This window comes from Palaemon carinicauda, chromosome 24, assembly GCF_036898095.1.
Source record: "Palaemon carinicauda isolate YSFRI2023 chromosome 24, ASM3689809v2, whole genome shotgun sequence".
Lineage (NCBI taxonomy): Eukaryota > Metazoa > Arthropoda > Malacostraca > Decapoda > Palaemonidae > Palaemon > Palaemon carinicauda.
This window is the reverse complement of record NC_090748.1, coordinates 93445219-93468780: the sequence shown is the minus strand read 5'-3', so window position 1 is coordinate 93468780 and position 23562 is coordinate 93445219. Positions and strand designations below refer to the sequence as shown.

General features: G+C 38.2%; 1 protein-coding gene across 1 annotated transcript in view; it reads left to right on the top strand.

The window, feature by feature from the left end:
- The window catches only part of LOC137618216 (uncharacterized), a 57681-nt gene extending 36111 nt beyond the window's left edge, over positions 1-21570 (top strand). The window contains exons 4-8 of the mRNA XM_068348334.1: positions 4096-4310; positions 7039-7416; positions 10502-10654; positions 11254-11331; positions 16327-21570. Of these exons, the coding sequence (XP_068204435.1) occupies positions 4096-4310; positions 7039-7416; positions 10502-10654; positions 11254-11331; positions 16327-18435 (2933 nt within the window). The 3' untranslated portion in view covers positions 18436-21570. The remainder of the gene's footprint in view (positions 1-4095; positions 4311-7038; positions 7417-10501; positions 10655-11253; positions 11332-16326) is intronic.
- The last annotated feature ends 1992 nt before the right edge of the window (positions 21571-23562 follow it).

The following is a 23562-nucleotide window of genomic DNA, read 5'->3' as shown; positions in this document are numbered from 1 at the left end:
GGCCCCCAGAATCAGTCAAGCCCAAGAATGCATCCAGAGCATGCTGAGAAGGAACCGATGTTCAGTCAGGCAGTGGATGAGTCTAACAGGGACGCTTTCATCGCTGGCCCAGTTCATCGCGTTAGGGAGACTCCACCTCCGCCCCCTTCAGTATCATCTTGCTGCTCACTGGAGAAAGGACATGACTCTAGAAGCGGTCTCAGTTCCTATATCCGAGGAGATGAAGTCTGCGCTGACGTGGTGGAAGAACAGCATTCTTCTCAAGGAAGGTCTTCCGTTAGCTGTTCAGATCCCAGACCACCTTCTCTTCTCGGACGCATCGGACACGGGCTGGGGTGCGACACTGGACGGACGGGAATGCTCGGGCACATGGAATCCAGATCAAAGAACACTCCACATCAACTGCAAGGAGCTCTTGGCAGTTCATCTGGCCTTGAGAAACTTCAAGTCCCTCCTTCTAGGCAAGGTGGTGGAGGTGAACTCCGACAACACTACAGCCTTGGCGTACATCTCCAAGCAAGGAGGGACTCATTCGAGGAAGTTGTTCGAGATCGCAAGGGACCTCCTCACTTGGTCAAGAGATCGAAAGATATCGCTGGTAACGAGGTTCATTCAAGGCGACATGAATGTCATGGCAGACCGCCTCAGCCGGAAGGGTCAGGTCATCCCCACAGAGTGGACCCTTCACAAGAATGTTTGCAACAGACTATGGGCCCTGTGGGGTCAGCCCACCATAGATCTGTTCGCTACCTCGATGACCAAGAGGCTCCCAAATTATTGCTCTCCGATTCCGGACCCAGCAGCAGTTCACGTAGATGCCTTTCTTCTGGATTGGTCCCATCTAGACCTGTATGCGTTCCCTCCGTTCAAGATTGTCAACAAGGTACGGCAGAAGTTCGCCTCTCACGAAGGGACACGGTTGACGTTGGTTGCTCCCCTCTGGCCCGCGAGAGAATGGTTCACCGAGGTACTGCAATGGCTAGTGGATGTTCCCAGGACTCTTCCTCTAAGAGTGGACCTTCTGCGTCAGCCGCACGTAAAGAAGGTACACCCAAGCCTCCACGCTCTTCGTCTGACTGCCTTCAGACTATCGAAAGACTCTCAAGAGCTAGAGGCTTTTCGAAGGAGGCAGCCAGAGCGATTGCCAGAGCAAGGAGGACATCCACTCTCAAGGTCTACCAGTCAAAATGGGAAGTCTTCCGAAGCTGGTGCAAGGCGAATTCAGTTTCCTCAACCAGTACCTCTGTAACGCAGATAGCTGATTTCCTTTTACATCTAAGGAATGTAAGATCCCTATCAGCTCCTACGATCAAGGGTTACAGAAGCATGTTGGCAGCAGTCTTCCGACACAGAGGCTTAGATCTTTCCACCAACAAAGATCTACAGGACCTCCTTAGGTCTTTTGAGACCTCAAAGGAGCGTCGGTTAGCCACACCAGGTTGGAACCTAGATGTGGTTTTAAGGTTCCTGATGTCAGCAAGGTTCGAACCGCTTCAATCAGCCTCTTTTAAAGATCTCACTTTGAAGACTCTTTTCCTCGTTTGCTTAGCAACAGCTAAAAGAGTCAGTGAGATTCACGCCTTCAGCAGGAACATAGGTTTTACATCTGAAACGGCTACATGTTCCTTACAGCTTGGTTTTTTAGCTAAAAACGAGCTTCCTTCTCGTCCTTGGCCCAAGTCGTTCGAGATCCCAAGCCTGTCCAACTTGGTTGGAAACGAACAAGAGAGAGTACTATGCCCTGTAAGAGCTCATAAGTACTATTTAAGACGTACAAAGCCATTACGAGGACAATCAGAAGCTTTATGGTGTTCTATTAAGAAACCTGCTTTACCGATGTCTAAGAACGCAGTTTCTTATTACATCAGGCTTTTGATTAGAGAGGCCCATTCTCATCTGAAGGAGGAAGACCTTGCTTTGCTGAAGGTAAGGACACATGAAGTTAGAGCTGTCGCTACTTCAGTGGCCTTCAAACAGAACCGTTCTCTGCAGAGTGTAATGGATGCAACCTATTGGAGAAGCAAGTCAGTGTTCGCATCATTTTACCTTAAAGATGTCCAGTCTCTTTACGAGAACTGCTACACCCTGGGACCATTCGTAGCAGCGAGTGCAGTAGTAGGTGAGGGCTCAACCACTACATTCCCATAATCCCATAACCTTTTTTAATCTTTCTCTTGAAATGCTTTTTATTGTTGTTTTTGGGTTGTACGGAAGGCTAAGAAGCCTTTCGCATCCTGGTTGATTTGGCGGGTGGTCAAATTCTTTCTTGAGAAGCGCCTAGATTAGAGGTTGTGATGAGGTCCTTTAGTATGGGTTGCAGCCCTTCATACTTCAGCACCTAGGAGTCTCTCAGCATCCTATGAGGATCGCTAGGCTCAGTAAGGAAGACGTACTTAAAAAGGCAGAGTAATGGTTCAAGTCGACTTCCTTACCAGGTACTTATTTATTTTATGTTTGTTATTTTGAATAACTGCTAAAATGAAATACGGGATACTTAGCTTCTATGTTAACATGTATGCTGGTCTCCACCCACCCCCCTGGGTGTGAATCAGCTACATGATCATCGGGTAAGATTAATATTGAAAAATGTTATTTTCATTAGTAAAATAAATTTTTGAATATACTTACCCGATGATCATGAATTTAAGGACCCTCCCTTCCTCCCCATAGAGACCCAGTGGACCGAGGAGAAAATTGGTTCTTGTTGACAAGAAGTACCTGAGTACCTACTTGACAGATGGCGCTGTTGTTGTACACCCCCACCTGTATAGCGATCGCTGGCGTATCCCGACCTTAGGTTTTTTCTGTCGGGCAACAGAGTTGACAGCTACATGATCATCGGGTAAGTATATTCAAAAATTTATTTTACTAATGAAAATAACATTTCTGTGTAATTATTAAGATTAGAAGATTTGTGTAATTCAATATTAAAGTAGTATGGTGTTCTCCTCAAAAAGTTGTCATACAAATTCAGTAACAAAGTTTGGTAGTGAGTATTTCTTTCCAGTTTTCAACATGTATATATAAATTCACCGTTATAGTATTAATTAGGTTAGCAATTAAGCATCAATATCAGTCTGTTATTGACATATTCCTCCTATAAACAATATTTAGAAGCATTTAATGAACAAGCAAAAGTGTGTCCCAAAGAACTTATATATGCTCCTTTCATTGTGATGAAAAGTCATGAATCACAAAATACCAGATACTTCCAGGAAAGTGATTATCCAGTTTACCACCCATTTAAGACATTCGGGGAACTGGAATATTAAATGATGTATGAATGTGATTTGACATTAAAAGCCAATATAAGATTAAGACCCTTGGAATGTCGTATGATGCTTGAACCATTTACGAATTAAGGTTTAAATGTTCCTCGTGAGTTGCTTATGCTAAGGACAGGACAGTGTTTGAGAGGCCGATTAGTCTGTAAATACCGGTACATTTGATGAGCACCTAAGCTCCTCCCCCGAGCTATTACTTCATTATTTTTATTTTCATCAGTATGGACTTTCTTATTTTTTTTAAAACTTTCTTGTCCATATATAAAGTTAAAGCATATCATAGAATTTTTTTTTTATATTAAAAAGCTAATACTAATTATAACTTGGATTGGTGAATTGTTGCTTGATATTTTGTGTAATAAAGCCTAGTGTTTTGTTTGGAGTTTAGATATGCTACAGTTTGTGACTTTTTACTTCACTTTTGATGCTTGTCTTTACTTATAATATCCATTGGAAATTTTCATGTACTGTATTAATTTGAATGGTATATGGACAAGTAGGTACTGTACACCTGCCTTTTGCCAAAATCTCTCTCTCTCTCTCTCTCTCTCTCTCTCTCTCTCTCTCTCTCTCTCTCTCTCTCTCTCTCTCTCTCTCTCTCTCTCAAAATACATAATCAGCTTAATCAACTTTAGGTATACAAAAGTTTTGTAATTCAACCTCTTCAAGGACAGCAAATATGATAATTGGAAAAAATGGTGGTTACTGGCTTAGTGTGAAAATGGGAAGTGAGGTTTGTTCAGTAATTACTGTATCCAGGTTTACTGGTTTAAATATTGTGGAACTTTTTCTAATTCCATATTGATTTTAGTTTCAGATGCACAGCAGTGGGTGTGGGCGCGCTCTGCTGGTGATGAGCGTAGCTATACTGGTACTTCTTCAAACAAAATTTTGGTCGAAAGTACAACAGTTGGTACGATCCAGTACCTTGTGCCTTCACAGTTGGTTGCGGATTCATTTCCATCATCATTTCCACCTTTGACGATTTCAGAAGCACAGACTTCCATTCCATCATCAAATTCAGGGGTAGGGTAATTGATATTGATAAACTGTGTTAGTTTTTAATACAGTAATAAATTAGTACTGTAGAGAAAATAAGATTATGCACTTCATCTACATATAAGCTGTTACTGCACATTTAAGATGCTTATGTAATTTGTTCTTACATAAATGCAAACTGTTGTCCTTTAAATAGGAATATATCTTGAGCGAGGTGCAACAACCATTGAAGCTTTAAAAAAGATAGATGCGGTAGTTAGCAGGAGGGAGGTAGGAGGTGACACCCACCTGTCTGACCGTATCACATCACTTTTGTCTTTCACCGCAGAGACTGTTGGATCTTTTCTTTGCTTGTGATAAGTGTTTGTTTTTGTGTTTGTGAGCGCCTTTACCTAACGCTTGAAGCACATCAAAGGTGTGCATGTGGCAAGGTGAAATAGGTTTTCACGATGATACAAACTTGTCCCACGTGTTGTGTACCTTTTGAAGGGCTGGATTGTGTTCAGTTCCCCTCCTGAAGGATGGGATTATAAGCAGTCACCTTCCTGAGGAGTGGGACTTGCACAGTACATAGACTCCCCTACTGAAGGGCAGGACTGTTTGCAGTCCCCCAATAGAGATCTTGCTGCCAAAGGAATCGTGCTGTTGATCAGCAAAGTGATGAATTTCTTTTGGGGTGTTACTTGGTTTGCTTGGATTTCCATTTAGGAGGAAATTTTCCATTGAAGCCCTAGTGTTAGTTCTTTCCTTCTTTCTTGGTAGTCAGTAACCTTTGTTAAATGCCAGTGTTCTCTTCCTTCCCATTCTCTTCATTGGGCACTTCCCCTGAGAAAGTTGTTGACAAAGGGGGATAGTCGTGCAGGAAGGCCTCATGCTTAGTTTCTCTTGACTTGGTAATCTCTCTTCTCCATGGGGATCAGTCAAGCAGATCTGAGTATAGAGGGCAGGGAAATGTTGGGCATTGCATTCATCTTTCCTGTTTCCTGTCATGACAAGGCAAGTTTGTTCCTTTCTCTTAGCATACTTCCCTGTTTGGGGCTCCCTGCTGACTGGTACCTTCAGGGTTAGTTAACATTTTATCTTGATAGTAGCCCAATGAGGGTTATTTGTCTTGTTCTTCCCTGAGCCTTGTGGTGCTCATATGAATTTTTATTGTTACTTATTGATTCTCTTAGTATTTTATTTGCGATTTGTACCTTTCGGGTTGATTAGTAGAATTGAGACTGTTGTGACAGCTGTTTGTATTAACTCAGGTGAATGGTTCCTCTTAGACTGGACACCAACTCCTTAGATGATTTAGGATGGGGACCTTTTCCTGGAAAGAAGCTTGGTGTAACTCATTGGGTCAAACCTCAACATTGGAGGGAGCTTGCCCCCTGTTAAGGAAGCCCCTGAGGCTTCTTCTTCCATGTGAATGTCGTTAAACAACCAGACTCCAAAAACGACTGGCTAGTAGAAGAAGCTTATGGGCTTCCCCTCTTCAAGTTTCACCTTGTTTTCATATGCTTCTTCCCACGCTGTTGCTTAAAAGATGTCAGAGAGGGCAAAGAAGACCAATTGCTAAGGAGGTTGCTGGAGCCACCTTCCATGTTCCCGCTTGGGTCCAGGAAGGTCGACATGTCTGGGAAAGAAAAGAATATTCCAGTTTGGTTCTAAGGGACTACTTCGCACCAAAGAATGAGTCTTCTATTTAAAAAATGATGGTCTGTATTCGTATAAGAATAAATCACATATTTGAAAGTGATTTGTATTTTTCCTAACTACACAAGCCTGATTCCTTTAAGTTACACTTCCATAGCACCGAAGGTCAAAAGTGATTTGATGCAGTCTAGCAAAAAGATGTCTCCACTCCTATCTCCTGATAACTACTGCACTTAGCTTTTAAAAGTTTCAATGGCTGTTTCAACTCACTAAGACATACTCCCATTGAAAGGACTTGGGTTTGTACTGTATGGTTACAAATGAGCTTCACACATTAAAATGTTTTGCTACTTTCAAGGTTGACATATCCATAGTAGGATGATCACAATGCTTCATCCCTTTGCTTTCAGATACATTTATCATTCTTGATATCAATAATTCTTTATTCTCTTTAAATTTTGAAATTGTTAACATCTCTTGTGATTTCATGTATTAATTTTGATACATAGTTTGAAGGCCTATTTCTTTGATTCTTCTGTCACCAGCAAATCATCTTCATCCATTTGCTCCAAGATCTCTCCCTTTCTGTACTCTTTCATAACCTCTTTTATTGCAATGATAATATTAAACAATAGAAGACTTACTGCTCATTTTAAATGGACACTCGCCTTGGTATTAATTTTTTATGAACTTGTGTTTATTTTCCCTTATCTGTATTCTGTATTTGAGCCATGATATAGTATTTTCTCTTACTCATTAGATATTTCAATATATCTGCTTTTGCATTAGACAGATAAATGGCTTTTATAGGTAATGTTGAATGTTTAAAATATATGATATAATTTCATCTCATTTTCTTGGCATTTTTTGTAGCTGTATCATCATCAAAATCCCCTCTGCTTGATATCCTTGCTTTTGCATCATAGATACCGTTGTTAGTTTTATAAATTTTCTGAACTTTTCCCTCAGCACTTTCTCCCATGTTTGCAAGAACAAAATAGATTAATTGACTAGTTTATTATAGCTCCATAGTTACTGTGGTGAGAGGTAATGAGGAAATCCTGTATGTGTAACAACCCCGAGTATTAAGTAATGAAATTTTTTATAATTGCAGCTTCAGCGTATGCAGCAGTCGTCAATGCCTATGTCTTCGTCTGCGCTCGATCTGTCTCCAGTTTCACCCGTTCAGGTGTCTCCAGTGCCTCCGTCTCAGACATCCCCCCTTCCTACTGTTCAGTCCTCCTCAGCCCACCAGTTATTACCGTCACAGAATCCTCTTGGTGATTTTGACACAGGAACACAACAGCAAGAACTATCTTACCACCAAAATCTTGAAGGCAGTATCAGCCTTGCACCTCCTGATGAAGAAAATGAGGAAAACCCAGATGATGTATTGGCCTATCCACCTGAACTAAAATGCGATCGTTGTGGAGCTACTTTTTCTCATGCCCAACACTTGAATCAACATATTGAGGAGAGTAACTGTGCAATTGTAAGTAATATATTGTAGTTATTACTTTTATTTATTGGGTTTTCGTTGTCTAATTCATTAGATTTTTAGAAATCTTCCATTTGAAGTTCTACATACCTTGGGCAGGTGTAAACTGTGTTAAAGGTTATTTGCAAAGTCCTTTTAGCTTCCAACTACATTTCTTTTTGCTTTTACTTTTGATTCATTCCATTTGACGTCTTCACCCCCTGATAATCCAGCTATTAAACCTTCTCTTACATCATCGTTCACTTCCCAAATAAGAACCAATCTCTCCAGCCAGCTCCATTTTGGTGGTCTGGTTTAAAACATTAAGATGATTATTAAAAGATAAATTGTTATTTTAAGTATTAAAGTATAAGAGTGGATTAGGGTAACAATATCCGATTTGATGAAAGATTTTGATAGGAAGGAAAGTTAAAAATTTGAGTTAGGTAATATTGAATAAACCAGACAACTTAGTGGAAAGAGAGCTAAGATATCGAATGAAGAATAAATGGCTAAAAGCCAAACAGCTGCAGTCCAAAATATCTGCAAAGAATCCTTAACACTGGCTACAACTTGTAGCAAAAAGCACTCTTTAAGCAGTAACCTGTATCCTGTAGTGATGGTTGTGGTACTAAAGAAAGTATGAGAGCTATGCCCTCCAAGCAATGAAGAATTATGGTGAACATGCAGAAATTAGTTCTGATCCCCTCTCAGGAGATTTCCTATTTGTGAGTGTTGATTACACCAATTCCTTTTATTTTAGTAGTTATTAGTGGTTGAAAACATAGTGAAATTCCTTTAATGCATAAGCCTTACAGGGAGCCTGGAATAGATCAGTTCAATTTGCATTATTCTTTGTGAAGAAAATTCCCTTGGTATGCATAATTTCTGGCACTGGATATGCCATCTGGAACCAATTAGTGACGAGTACTAAAGTACCTCTATATATTACTGTGCAAGTATTGTAGTAATCATTGTATTTTTATATGAAATTTAAAAAGATGTTCTAATTAAATTTTTTATGAAGTAATTGGCCCCAATCTTACTAATCTTATAACATTATATGCATATAAACAATTGGCAAGTCTGACAAGATTTGAAAGTGTTTCAGTGTGATTCTGCTTATAGGCCTGAACTTCATTGAAGTTTCAAATGTATTAAATTTGGCGTAATACAAACCCTATTTACTTGGATAACAAAATTGCACTTGTTGGTAAAAAATTGGGAGATTTTGTTGAAGAACAGCAAGACACATACTGGGAAATATTCCGGCAAGTAGGAAGAGGAGCAAAAGAAGAGGCTGAATTATAAAGACATTATAAAGAGAAAATATGCCATGAGAAGGATAAAAGACAAAAGGAGGCTAAAACAAAGAAAAGAGTAGGGAAGACAAGAGCTGATGAAGAGCGACAGAGCTCCTCAAGAGAAGGTGCAAGCAGAAGGGCATGTATATGAACTTGAAGTATTAAGACTCATGGCAAAGAATGGTAGTGGAACTCAAGTGGATCATGTAACCAACATTTGCTCCCTTGTAGATACTATGAAGCCTAAATTACCCTAATGGGAGGGCAACCCACACTCCCATCTGGATAACTTAGGCTGTATGAATAATTTCACCGGATGAATTTAGTTATTTGCTGAGAGCTAAGGTTAGCTTAGGGATGATTGGGGGTGTTTTCTCAGTGTGTTACTTACAGATAAAGGTCCTCAAGTAGTTTGTAGTGTGCCATCAGATAAGTTCTGAACTATGACAGGCTGATGAGAGCAGTTTTGATGTGATGCAATGTAACTGGAGAAGTTTGTAGTAGTACTGTAAGATATTTCAACAGATGAATTGAAATGGTTGTGTGCAGAAAAAAGTTTTAACGACTTAACAGAATTGCTCATAAGCGAACAGTTTTTCAATACATATTTGAATGACTGATATGATATTATTCCTAAAAAAAAAAACTGGAGAGATGATAAAGCTTGCTGAGCCCTACATAAAGCTTATGGGATAAGCATAATGCATTGTATGAGATCAATGAAGTTAAGGGGAGTTGACCAGTGGGGTAACCTTGAAACTCAAGGTCAACAAGATGGATGTGAAAAAGCACACTGATAACAGTGAAAGTAGATTCTTTATATGTCATAATTAAGGACTTACCAAAGGACTATGGACTATAAAGTTAAAAACATGAACTAACAGAAGTTAAAGACAAAAGCCTGCTAGTGCTATGATAACCATTATCATGATCTTTGAGGACATCAACTTCACAATTTTGGAAAATAACATCGAAGATGGAAAGTTGGAGCTGATAGATCTAGTTGAAATACCTGTCATAATAGGGGCATGCAAGAGAAAGCAATAGTACTATGAGAGAGCATTTAACCCTTTTACCCCCAAAGGACGTACTGGTACGTTTCACAAAACTCATCCCTTTACCCCCATGGACGTACCGGTACGTCCTTGCAAAAAAATGCTATAAAAATTTTTTTTTTTCCTATTTTTGATAATTTTTTGAGAAAATTCAGGCATTTTCCAAGAGAATGAGACCAACCTGACCTCTCTATGACAAAAATTAAGGCTGTAAGAGCAAATTAAATAAAATATACTGCAAAATGTGCTGGGGAAAAAATAACCCCTTGGGGGTTAAGGGTTGGAAATTTCCAAAGAGCCTGGGGGTAAAAGGGTTAAACAAGTACTGTTATAAAAAAATTTGGTAATTGATGACTAAAAACCTAATAAGAAATGAGTCTGCACTGATTGACACAAGTACCTAGAAATTCAGTTGCTAAAATTAGTTTAAATGCTTGGGATCCAGTATGGGAGATATATACTCAGAATGCTTTCTTGTGTTATTACCATAATTATATGAATACAGTATCATTATTACTAGTATCATTATTATAGTACTGTATTACTGTACTAGACTAATAATAGTTATTACCAAAATTATGTGAATATTATTATTATCACTAGTATTATTATAGTTCTGTATTACTGTACTAGACTTATTATTATTGTAAGTGATTATGATAATAATATTGTTACCATCATCCTCATTATTCTAATTGTTATTGTTGTAATCTTTATCATTATCATTATTATCATAAACAGGTGTTACCAGAGGGCTGTGCACAAGTTGTAGAAGAAAATCCGTCATCGCAAGTGACAGAGGAGAATAAGCGTCCTCAGAGGCATCAAGCAGGTCAGACCTCTAGTTTATGCAAGCAGTGTGGGGAAAATGTTTCTAAGCCAGAAAAATTAAAGGTATAGTTGATCTTGGTAGAGATTTAAGCTTCTGTAATTGTTGAATGTTGATATAAGCACTATGAAAAAGAGCTATATTGTACTGTAATTTAGTTATTATTTTGATGGTCAGAAATTTTATTTAAAAAAAAAATTTTAAAACAAGGATAATTGAGCAAGAATTTCTTCATTATTTGATTGAAGGTAATTTGTTCTTTTAATTCAAAAGACTGTTTCATAAAGAAGTATCTATCTAGATTTGTTCTTTTAATTCAAAAGACTGTTTCATAAAGAAGTATCTATCTAGATTTGTTCTTTTAATTCAAAAGACTGTTTCATAAAGAAGTATCTATCTAGATCAAATATATTATCTCATTGTGACAGAATTTAAACAAAAAGATGAAAACAATATGTCGCCCAATTGTTTTTCTTTATCGTTTGCATAATCTACACACAAATGAATTGACTTGAATCTTTTAATCCATCATCTAAAAGTTAATTATTTCAAGCATTATTGCAATTTAAGTAATAACTGTAAGATAAAAACCTTGGAAAACAACAAGAAATTATTCAATTCCCTTTACTGATAAAAGTTGAAGCTAATACTTTGTTATTTATAGGAACACGATAAGCCATTCCATTGCAGTGAGTGCACTACTACTTGCAGTACCAAGACAATGTTAGCAAGGCACAAAAAGGTAGGATAAGATATTACTCTTTTCTGTACTTTTAGATTTTAGTTTAACATTGTGATAGGATTGTCTTTAGGAATTCATACTCATATTCTCAGACTTTGTATAAAAAATTGAGCTTTTGTAGGGGTAATAGGCTCCTTAAAAATAAGCTTAAAAAAAATATTTCTTGCAAATCCATTACTCTTGTTACATTGTCTATTTAGTTTGCCACAAAATGCCCCTGACAAATATTCTGAAGGAAGAAAAACTACGTTCAGTTGGCGAGTACTGCTCGTGCATGACCTTTTAATTCTGTTCATAATTTGTGTAGTTTTTGTAGTGCCTGTGTGTAACAGTTTTGGGATTCACCAAGTAAAGTCAATTAGGATAATTAAACCAGTTTGTTATGGTCTTTGGGTGTTTGTGGTAAATGGCTGAAAAAGGAAGAAAACTGAACTAACAATACAGTTCACAATTGACAGCAAGAACAGGGGTCAGAAGAGGGGAAAATGTGTACCCTATAATTACTGGGTATTTACATTTTCTAAAGTGACTCCCTGAATCAATTCCGGACATAATCAGGACATAGATTGATACATTGAAATTTTTGTGCTTTTTGACCCACAGGGCCGGACCTGCGGATTTTCCACTGAAAATGTGGGAAGAGTTATACAAACATACAGGGGTATCAAAGACCCATCAGTAATAACACTCGAACTTCACTCTAGGTGAAGCGTGACAAATTTGTTAAGCTACCATTCAGTTAATTGAAATATGAAGGATGTGTTTGGTGGTGTTCAGTTAATTTAAGCATCATACTGCAAAATTTTGTTCTTTAAACATCAGGGAGCTGTAACAGAAAGACAGAACCCTCAGTCTGGAAAGAGATATTAGAGGTTGTAATTATGCACTCTTAGATTCAGTTTCGTCATCTATTACAGACTTGTAAGGGACTGTTACATACATACATATACCAAGGTACTTCCCCCAATTTTGGGGGGTAGCCGACATCAACAAATGAAACAAAAACAAAAAAGGGGACCTCTACTCTCTACGTTCCTCCAGCCTAACAAGGGACTCAACCGAGTTCAGCTGGTACTGCTAGTGTGCCACAGCCCACCCTCCCACATTATCCACCACAGATGAAGCTTCATAATGCGGAATCCCCTACTGCTGCTACCTCCGCGGTCATCTATGGCATTGGAGGCAGCAGCAGGGCCTACCGGAACTGCGTCATAATCGCTCGCCATTCATTCCTATTTCTAGCACGCTCTCTTGCCTCTCTCACATCTATCCTCCTATCACCCAGAGCTTCCTTCACTCCTTCCATCCACCCAAACCTTGGCCTTCCTCTTGTACTTCTCCCATCAACTCTTGCATTCATCACCTTCTTTAACAGACTGTTATGGAGTGAAAATCCATACTGTAAAGACACTGAAGATAACCAGTATAAGACTACCTTTGCCAACTCCATGAACTTATAAATCAATATTTAAAATATAAGTAAAAAAACAGGATTTGTAGCTTTGCCATCCATCACATGCTAGAACATCTTTGAGATAACTTCTATAAGTGAATACAGTATTTTATACATGGCTACTTGGCATTTTATTTATGTGCCAGATGGGATGATTGTACATGTACATCTTTCTTTGGAGCCTCTTGCTCTGCGAAGGTATTGGCATACAACCCTGGGATTTGGACACCAAGGTAAGATTGTTGTTGAGAAACAGACAATTGTGACGCTGCGAGATTGATTGCCTTCATTTTACGGTCACCCGTTTTTGGTGCCACTGGCAGCATAAGTCGTCAATCTCCACTTGCTATATAAGGTTTGTGCTGCAAACCCACTTCAAGACGAGGATAGTGGGGCGAGCATGATCATCCACCGGGGAGGTGAGCTTCCTTACACATTTTCACATTCCTATTTTTATTCACCTGATATGAAGAAACAACCTTGAAGTGTTTGAAAGGATCATCTTAAGTCTTTGTGATGGTGGCAACAGCAGAAATGACATTTGTTTATGTTATGTCCAGATATTCAACTTCTAAGACCATCAAATAAAAGTTAGAGCAATTCCATAGATAAGAATTATGTACTGCACACTACTTATGCATTGTTATCTACAAAGATTTAAAACTTGTTTACCTAACAGAGGACAGGCTCAGGAGGTTGTCATCTTTGATCTAATAGGTCTGGTTCAGTCAAAAAATTGTAATCAAGTTGAACTTGCAATACATTAATGGTTATCTTGTGCTTCGTGAAAAACTTTCCACATCCATGGGAGGTTGCAGTCTTTCCAGCAGTAGCTGTTGAGGTTGTTATAAGCTGTGAGTCTCAAGGAAGATTACTCATACGTAACTTTTGAGTGGTAGCACGAAGAACTTCAGTGGTGGCAGGGCTCTATTCACTTAGTATTAGAAGTTTTTCTGGTCTCATAGAGATGATGCTTACTGAGGTGTTGAGCCCAGGTTGGTGTTACATCTGCTTGATCATCAGATGAATGTCACAGGATAAGGAAATGTCTATCATAATTCTCGAGTTATAGGCTTTTGTTTTTAGGCCTTTAACCCTATGATTTACTTTTGTAGTAAAATTACTTCAGTATGTGACCACTATCGGCATGATAAATGTGGTAAATGTAAGATGAGTTGATTTATTATTTTAAAGTTTTGCAATATTACAGCATGGTTAGGTACTTTATGATGTAGGATATCATTATTTTACAAGCTCTGGGAGATAACAAAGTTGACAATTTTTTCTATCCTCAACTCCATTTAACAGTCATCAGGCAGTAGGTGCCAATTGAGTACTGTTTGTTGTTCGATCACTGGCTGTAATGATAAGAACATTTTTTAATGAAAATAGTTCTTTATAGAAAATCTGACCTCTTGTTCCCCAATAAATCTCATGATCATGAGGTAGAATTTATTATACATATTTTGTAAAATAACTAAGCACTTGATATACTAGTGTATTATTCTCATACCCCTACTGCAGAGTTATGGAGGTTAAGTTTTCTATAGTTTCTTTGATCACAATTCACCCATTTTATATGAGGATTATAAAGAATATATATCAATAAATTATTCAAGTAGGCTTGGGCATTTTTCCTTCTTGTTCTCCAAACCCAACTTACCAAGAAAGAATCCAAGTCCAGCGGTGTCATTGTGGATGCTTTTGCAGAAGCCTTTCTCATCACAAAGAAAACGTGCTAATTTTTCAGTGGAAAATATTTTGCAGTTTTGTAGAATTACAATATATTTTCATTATAAAAGTAATCCATTACTGATTAAGTATGGCACAAAGGAAAGTTTGCAGCAAAAGTAGAATAGAAGTTCTGAAAAAGGGGAGGAAAAAAAGAGTCCATAATGTGTCATTCTTGGGCCAAGCTATTTTATAATTGTTACCATTAAACTTGTTAAGTGATTGTACCAACTGTGATGTATGGATCGGAGTTGTGGGGAATGAAAGTGATGGTGAGACAGAAATTGAATGTGTTCGAGATGAAGTGTCTAAGGAGTATGGCTGGTGTATCTCGAGTAGATAGGGTTAGGAACGAAGTGGTGAGAGTGAGAACGGGCGTAAGAAATGAGTTAGCAGCTAGAGTGGATATGAATGTGTTGAGGTGGTTTGGCCATGTTGAGAGAATGGAAAATGGCTGTCTGCTAAAGAAGGTGATGAATGCAAGAGTTGATGGGAGAAGTACAAGAGGAAGGCCAAGGTTTGGGTGGATGGATGGAGTGAAGGAAGCTCTGAGTGATAGGAGGATTGATGTGAGAGAGGCAAGAGAGCGTGCTAGAAATAGGAATGAATGGCGAGCGATCGTGACGCAGTTCTGGTAGGCCCTGCTGCTTCCTCCGATGCCTTAGATGACTGCGGAGGTAGCAGCAGTAGGGGATTCAGCATTATGAAGCTTCATCTGTGGTGGATAATGTGGGAGGGTGGGCTGTGGCACCCTAGCAGTACCAGCTGAACTCGGTTGAGTCCCTTGTTAGGTTGGGAGGAACGTAGTTTGTTTCATCTGTTGATGTCGGCTACCCCCCAAAATTGGGGGAAGTGCCTTGGTATATGTATGTACCATTAAACTTTGGTATCATCAGTTCGGTTCTTTTACCACCATCACAAGATCGAAATAATCTATGCACCCCTAGATGGTACTAGTGACCTCTGTTAGATGATTATTCAGTAATGCCAACTCTAGTTTGTGCATTATAGATAAGATTAAGAATATTAATTTTTTTTTTTCATTAGGAGACTCGTAATTTCATCACATGAAGCTAATTATGATTGGTCATAAATAATAATGTCATCACTCAGCTTTTCCTTTGGAACCTTATAAGAAACAGGTATTACCATGTCAGGTTCCAATATTATTCATAAGATGATACGGAATAAAACAGCACAGCTAAGAATACTGTAGTTTTGAAAACAGTAACTTTATAAGTGAGTGCAATTTTACTCCTAATTTTTTTCTGAAGAAATCATTGTTTTTAAGGAAGTGAGTACGCTTATACTCGTCATGATATTTGGTACAGAAGGGATTAATAATCATATGCTTGCTAAGATCAGCAAAGATTTCTGTATTTTTTACACCACAATAATTGATTGTATTTATGGAACTTGAAATTTTTGTTAAGGAATAAGGTGCTACCTGGTCTTAAATCTGTATTCTCTTATGTCTGTAATATTCTTTAAAACTGTGCTCCTTTGCATGTCCTTGTAAAACTTGATGTATTATTATTTTATTCAAAAAGCTCTTCACTATTTGATTTCTCTATTCTTTGCTTACCTGTTTTTATTTGCTTTTGTTTATCATATATTCAATTGATATTTTACTTATATAGATAAAATCATTGTATAATGCTGCATTGAGAGTTTTGTGATCTTTTATGATACAGTACTAATGAGGATTTTCATTCTTTTTTTATTATATATACAAATATTAAGCTTTCATGATTTAATGAAGCATTATATTCATAAAGTATGTTGAATGTGATTTATTTTATCTCTTATAGATACACACCGGTGAAAAACCCTATTCATGTATTGAGTGCAAGACGAGTTTCACTGAATCTGGGAGTTTGAAAGTTCACATGAGGCAGCACACAGGAGATAGACCATACAAGTGTTCATTTTGTAATGAAGCTTTCAGTGGTGCCGGAATGTTAGCTTCACACAGAAGGAAACACACCGGCGAAAAGCCTTACGTGTGCAATGACTGTGGTGCGTCTTTCAGGCTTCTGTCCACGCTGAAAAGTCACAGTCGCCGACACACGGGAGAAAAACCCTTTTCGTGTGAGCTGTGCGGAAAGTCATTCACCCAGAAAGCAGCTTTACGTCGCCACAAAAGAACCCACTTGAATGTTAAGCCTTACGAGTGCGATCATTGCGGCTTCAAGTTTCGAGAAAAAGAAAATCTCCGGAGGCATCTCCTCCTTCATAAGATAATTTGGCCATTTGTGTGTGACATTTGTGGAGCAGGTTTCAACTATAGCAAAAAGCTTGAAACTCATAAAATGCTCCATAATGGTGGAGATAAACCATATAAGTGCAATAAGTGCTCTTCAAGTTTTGCTTCTCCAAAGTATCTTACACAGCATAAGAAAAGGGTTCATGATAGGAAAGGTTCAGTTAGGTGTGAAGAATGTAATGCCACGTTTACTAGAAAAGAGACGTTACGATCACATTTAAGAATTCACAAAGGCTCTGATCAGTATGTATGTGAACAGTGTGGGGCAGCTTTCAACCAAAGGGCAACTTTGACAAGGCATATAAGAATTCATCTTAATTTAGCAACAGATGATGAATCTCCATCCAAAGAAAGCTTTACTTGTAAATTTTGTAAAAAAGTCTTCAAAACAAAGACGTCTTTAGATAGTCACGTGATAGAAGCTCACACGGCGAAGGATTTTGCGTATGAGTGTCCAACATGCCATTCAGGGTTTTCAGACCAAAGTGAACTTGCAAGACATAAAAGTACACATCATCAAACTTTAAGTCCTGTTTCAGAAGCAAATGAGGAATCAATAAAAGACAAATATGTTTGTGAAGATTGTGACCAGACTTTCCTCAGGAAATGGCAGTTAAGGGCACATTGGAAGTACTGCCTCTGTAGGGATCTCGATGCAGTGGATAATGAACCAGTTGAAATCAAACCAAACATTTCTTCGCAGAACAACAGCAAGGAAGTGAGTGCCATGAAGTTAGTATCAGCAGTGTTGGCTGCAGCTGGTAGTAGCTCAGGTAGTGAAGTTAGTTATCAAGCTCCTCCACGCTCGGATCCATCTCCAGTGCCTGTTCCATTACCTGTGGCTTCCACTTCCAGCTCACAGCAGTCACAGCATTGCACATCGGCTCAAGTCAGCCTTGCTCACAGTGGTGTATACGAACATGTAAATGAAATTCCTCAAGAAATTTCTTATCAACAGCCAGCTCAGGAAGTCCCTCAACATTCCGCAAATGTTAATATTATGCACTCAATGCAGGAAGCACTTCGGCACAACTCTGTTCATAATAATGTTCAAAATGTAGATCGAGAGTCACTTGTGCAAGGAGAAACTCAGGGAACACTTTCACAACACTCACTACGAGAAGATATGCAACATCATTCATTTGATTTTGATATTTCACAAACTGAATTCTACAAAACTGTTCCTTCTTTGCAGTCATCTCATCATCACAATCAACATTACAATCATCTTGATACCAATGAAGAGTCTGCTTTGCTTCAAGGTTCAGTTCTTCAAGATATCAGTCAAGAACAGGATTCCTGTGAAGATCTCCATATGAGCTTTCGTCATTCTGGCAATTTTATAAGCAGTAATAGAGAGGTTGTTCAAGAATCTGTACATCAACAACGGGGACAGCAAAGACTTAGTCACATTGAGGATAACAGTAAAGAACAAGAAAGGGAATCCTTTCATCCTCACTCTGAGATTTACCAGAATACTTTTCAAGATCAGTTTCATTCATATAGTCAGAGTCGATTTTCAAAGACGGAAGAGAAATACGTGAATAGAACCGAGCTCCAGCCATATGTTTTACAAGACCAAACTACCGCTAAAGTAAGGAATTCTTGTCCAAAGTTGTTAGGGTCATATAGTGATTTGCGTAGTAAATATTAATGCAAACCTTTTGTCCTTTAAAATAGGGGAATGTCATCAGCCCAAGGTTGAACAGTCATTGAATTTCTTGAGATAGTTAATGACAGGTGGTTCGCATTAGTGAGTAGCCCCACCGCCCTCTTGTCAAAGACACTTCACTTTGGTATTCAGCCGCAAGAAGTACAGACATGCTGTTGCGACCTTATCCAGAGATTTTGATTGTTGATTATTGTTAGGATTAGTTTTTTATGACCATGGATATTTAATTTTGTATTTGTGGGGGTGTGAAAGGGTGAGTGCTGCAACTAGTTAAAGCAATACCAGAAGTAGACCCACACTCTCTCTGTGCTTCTTGTAATGGTCAGAATTGTTTTCAGTCATCCCCATGAAGATCATGGCCTCTCATTCAGTAGCAGGCTTATGATTTGATGAGGAGAAGGAAGACTACGTCTCCAGCCTTGGCAACGCCCTAGATAATGTTTAAGAAGTTTTATAATTCCTTTCTCTCTGCGTTGAGGTCATTTGTAGCTGAGGCATCTGTGTATAAACTCCTGTCTCAGTCCTTGGGGAGTGTGCAGCAGGAGAAGGGTGATCTTGGCTCTGCATCAGTTAGTATTTCAGGCTTTGGTGGAGTTTCCTCAAGCAGACTAACATTGATGGCTTTGACTCATGATCTAGGAACATTTCAGTAATGTGAATTACTTTTCAATTGTCCTTTTGGCTGATATTTTTATTGTAGTCCTTCTTTATTATTATGTCTAGGAATGTGATGTTTACCGATAATTGGTTACCCTTCTTTTTATTATTTTTACCAGGAAGGTAATATCTGTATTTAAATGAAACTCGGAGATGAACTCTTAATGAGTATTGGTGAAGATTTGACAGTTTTTGGCACACAAACTTCTTCAAATGTTCATTGATACGTCCAAAAAATGCACCATTTGGAGTGAGCCACCATATGTTATTTTCTCACAAAAATATAAATCCTATTATATTGTATTAGAGTATTCCCAGGCACAGGCAGGAATTGGTCATTGAAATTTTATTTATCAAAGTAGTTAATGAGCAGGTATATGAGAGGTTTCGGTGTACCCCTACTCCCTTGACTATGTGTCATAGTTTCTTTAGGTGTCATCAAGTACAGACCGATGTGTCCATTGCTGTGGTGTGGTTAAGATTTATCTTTGACTTTTTTTTTTCTAAACTTGCCTTTGTATACTGATTGTATAAAAGAATGATGGAAGGCTGTTCTATTGAGAAGTGTAAGTAAATAGGTTAGATGTGCAGTGTTACCCTTGATGGTAAATCCTCCTAGTCTTTGTTCCTTTGACAAGAGCCAGAAGTGTACTCTGGACTATGTGTGTGAAGAGTATTCTGTTTTGTTTCTGTTGCAATTCCTGAAGTATGAGATCAGACGTAAATAGGACAAAAAGTTGTTGCAACTATCATGGGTGGCTAATACATTACCTTTAACCCTTATATCAATACCCTGATGTTTTCTTCCCCAGACTCTATCTTACCTGGGGAGGGTGGCCCTGCTTATTCTCCCCAGGCTCCCCAGTACATGGACTGAAATGTCAGGTCAGAGAAAATTAAACCTGCGTTCACCGGCCTTGGTGAGAAAGGTTACCAAGCCTCTGTTCTTCCTACCTCTGCTCCCTTATCACTGGCTGCTCTTGGTGTTCTGTGGAAGCCTAAGAAAAAGGCTTAAAAGTCTTTCCCTTGTAAGGTTATGTATGCTTCACTGAAGTCACGTCTTTGAAGAAGGCTGACAGATTCTGTTTATATTTATGAGAAGCTAGTTCAGAAATTTTAGATGGAAGAGTCAGCCCTCCTCATGACTTGATCTTTCTGATCCTTAACGTTACCATTCACCCATGCCATTTGCCGTATACTGAACCTGGTTTGTCCAGCTCCTATGTCAGTATCATTCACGACTGGTACCAGTTCTAGCAAGTCCATTTCTTCTGGTACATGTGGTGCTCCAAATGAGAATGGATTATGCTCAGTCTACACCAATGTCTTATGAGTTTTGTTTAGTGTCAGGATCTGTAGTTCCAAATATTCAGTGCCAGGGTCCTGTGGGCAGTAACCAGTCTGAGTTGGTGCAGCTCTGCCCTCCATTGTGACTTGATGCCCCTTCTCTATCTGCTAGCGACCTTTTATGAACAGAAGCTCCTGTGCTCACAGATGCACTTCTGAGAAATCATTAGGCTTATTTGTGAGTGTAACAATCTTGGGAAAGCATCCTTGGTAGGTACCTTGAGCCTGCTCATGATGATTGAGGGCACCTTAAGGTCCATTCATAAGGTAAGACTATTGCCCTGGTGGCTCTGTTTGCTGCTTGCTAAGGTATTGATGGAGAAGGGGAACAGTCTGATATCAAGGTCAAAGAGTTCTCTAATGTGGCAGTGTCAGTGAACTTGAGTCCTGGTAGTCTGTGTCCTTTGGGATGGTTGCAGATTACCTTTCATTAATTGATGATTTCCAGCCTACATACCATCATTCCCCAAAACCCTAGCCTTGTTGGTAGACATGAAGACAATGTTTTAGAAGAATGCTCTGCAAGTTATAGAAGACATATCTCTGGGCTTGTGAAGTCTTGATTTTCCTGGTGAAGTCAACAGGAGATTTAGGCTTGTCATCACTATTTCACTTGGTTGAACAAGTTCGTTTACTCCTCTCTAGATGGAAATTCCTTATTCTCTTTTGGTTTCCATCAGGGGCACCAGCTGCATGCCCTTTTGATAGGTATGTGTTTTTAAATACCTATTCAACACACCACCAGAAAATACATTTGATTTGTCTATAAAGGAACTACCATCCAGTTCAAGGTTCTGTGCCTTGAACAGACGACTACCTTTGTGTTCATATGACTATTTATCCTGTATTCAGCATTGGTCCATTTGTATAGTATAAGACTTTTGCTGTATTATGACAGTCAGTTAGCACTAGCATTATCAGATCATGGATGCACATTTTATACCGCATATTTTTGAGTGTCTGGTGATTATGATAAATTGGTAGAATTTTGATTTTCACTCTTAATAGTTCTTGAGATGCCAAGATATAGTTATTGATACTATAGCAGCAAATGTTTTTTTTCTTGATTTTCATATCTTCAACTTCAGAGACTGACAATGCAGTTCTGGTCTCTGGAGTTTTAGCAGGTTTTACTTGGTTATCTGTCATTTTTGGAGAACTTCTTGCCTCAATGGCAATTCCACCAGTGCTAGCTTCATTAGTGAAGTAAGCGCTGTTTGTCCTCTAGAAATCCGTCCAATTTCCTGGAGCTTCTCACCCAACTTGAGGGACAATCTCAACTGATAGTTAGATGACAAGAACCTCTTCGTGGAAGTTCTGTTGAACTCCCCACTGCTGGAGATGCTTCTGTTCTTACACACATTGAAGGAAGGATTAGGCTCACACTTAAAGGTCCTTGTTGCTTTTGCAGTTGTAGATAGCGAAAGACCGTCTGTACAACTGACAATTCTTTAAGGTGATAACTTCATAACATCACACTTAAAGGTCCTTGTTGCTTTTAGGGTTATAAAAAATGAAAGACCTGTACAACTGACAGTTCTTTGAGTTGGTAACTTCATAACATTTTAATCAAACTGTGAAGAAATTACTTTATGAATGAAAGTTTGCATACAGTACTTGAAAAAATGTTATGCATGGCAATAAATAATCTCCAAGTATTACCTTTTAAACTATTTTAAAGGTAATTTTGCAAAAATTAATTTTTACAACAAACCCACTAGAAATTATGACTTAGTGTTATTTATAATTTCTAAGTAATTCTTAACAGCTGCTCTTGATAACAGGCTTGCCTTACAGCTGGTAATAGAGGATGTTACATTGAGCAGCTAATGGATATAAATGGGTTCTGTTGTGTAATAACTGTGTAACGTTTTCATTATTTCATGTAACTATGATTTTCTATTGAATTGTCAATAGGATTTATTTAAATACATGCTGTGATCTTTACAAAAGTAAGTGGATTCCAGTATTAACAGTATGTCAGCAAAGCAGCATAACCACACATACTTCATAATTTAGTCTCCACCTGGCTGGTTGGAAATTATATCTATTGGACACCATAAATTCTTTCCCAGTGTCAATGCATAAGTAGGCATGACTAAATTAAAAAATCCATCACAACATTCATTGCCAATTATGGACAGAAGCCTATCCCATGTTCTAACGGCACTTCTAATTATTCATGAAGTCTTTTGATGATGTGATGCAATAGCAAAGCTATTAGAAAGGTGAGTAGATGTCCTAAATAGAAGATGAAAATATTGCATACCTGTATGAGATATAAGATGAAATATCACACAAAATATTAACACTTTTTTTATAGAAATTAATACACATAAAGCAATATAAAATTTGGTCTCTACAAATTACAGTACATATAGACAGAAGCTAATAAAGGAAGGAATGCTGTCTTGAAGACAACATAAATCAGTCATTTCCAGAGTTGGTACTGTACTTGTCTCCAGAGATGAGAAAGATTTTGCAAAATCAACTGATTTTTGCCAATCTATGAGAGAAATTAAGAAGATATCACAAAGATATTTTGAATTAATTATTATTACCAAAAGTCTAATTTAAGGTGAAAAGTGATGGCTAACTACTTTCTGTAAACTTTGGAACAGGTGTCCATGTGGCCATCAAGGGTAAATAAAGATGCTGCTGCAATAGCCAAACCACAGCTACTGTGATCCGACTTTGATTAATACAGCCGTTTTGTGAGCGACTGTTTAGCATCCCTATACCATCATCTTTAATACGTGGCTGACTTCATTGAATAATTAGCCTAATGAAGATTTAAAATTTGACAGTACATTAGATTGTGGCATTTTTCAAACAAGAAGCAACAGATTGAAGTTCGCTCATTTCATTTGAAAATTATTCATACTCTTTTGAAGAAAATTTCCCATAACTCTAGTCCACATAACTCAGTCCCTTTTTGCACAGAATGCAGGCAAACGCTAAATGTTAAATGTGTTTTATGTGAATGTTGAAACTTTAACCAATAATAAATATCAGATTTTAGAAACATTTAAGGAAATTTTGGCAGAATCTTTAACAATTAAGGAAATTTTCTCAGGATCTTCAATTTAATTTTTATCAATATTA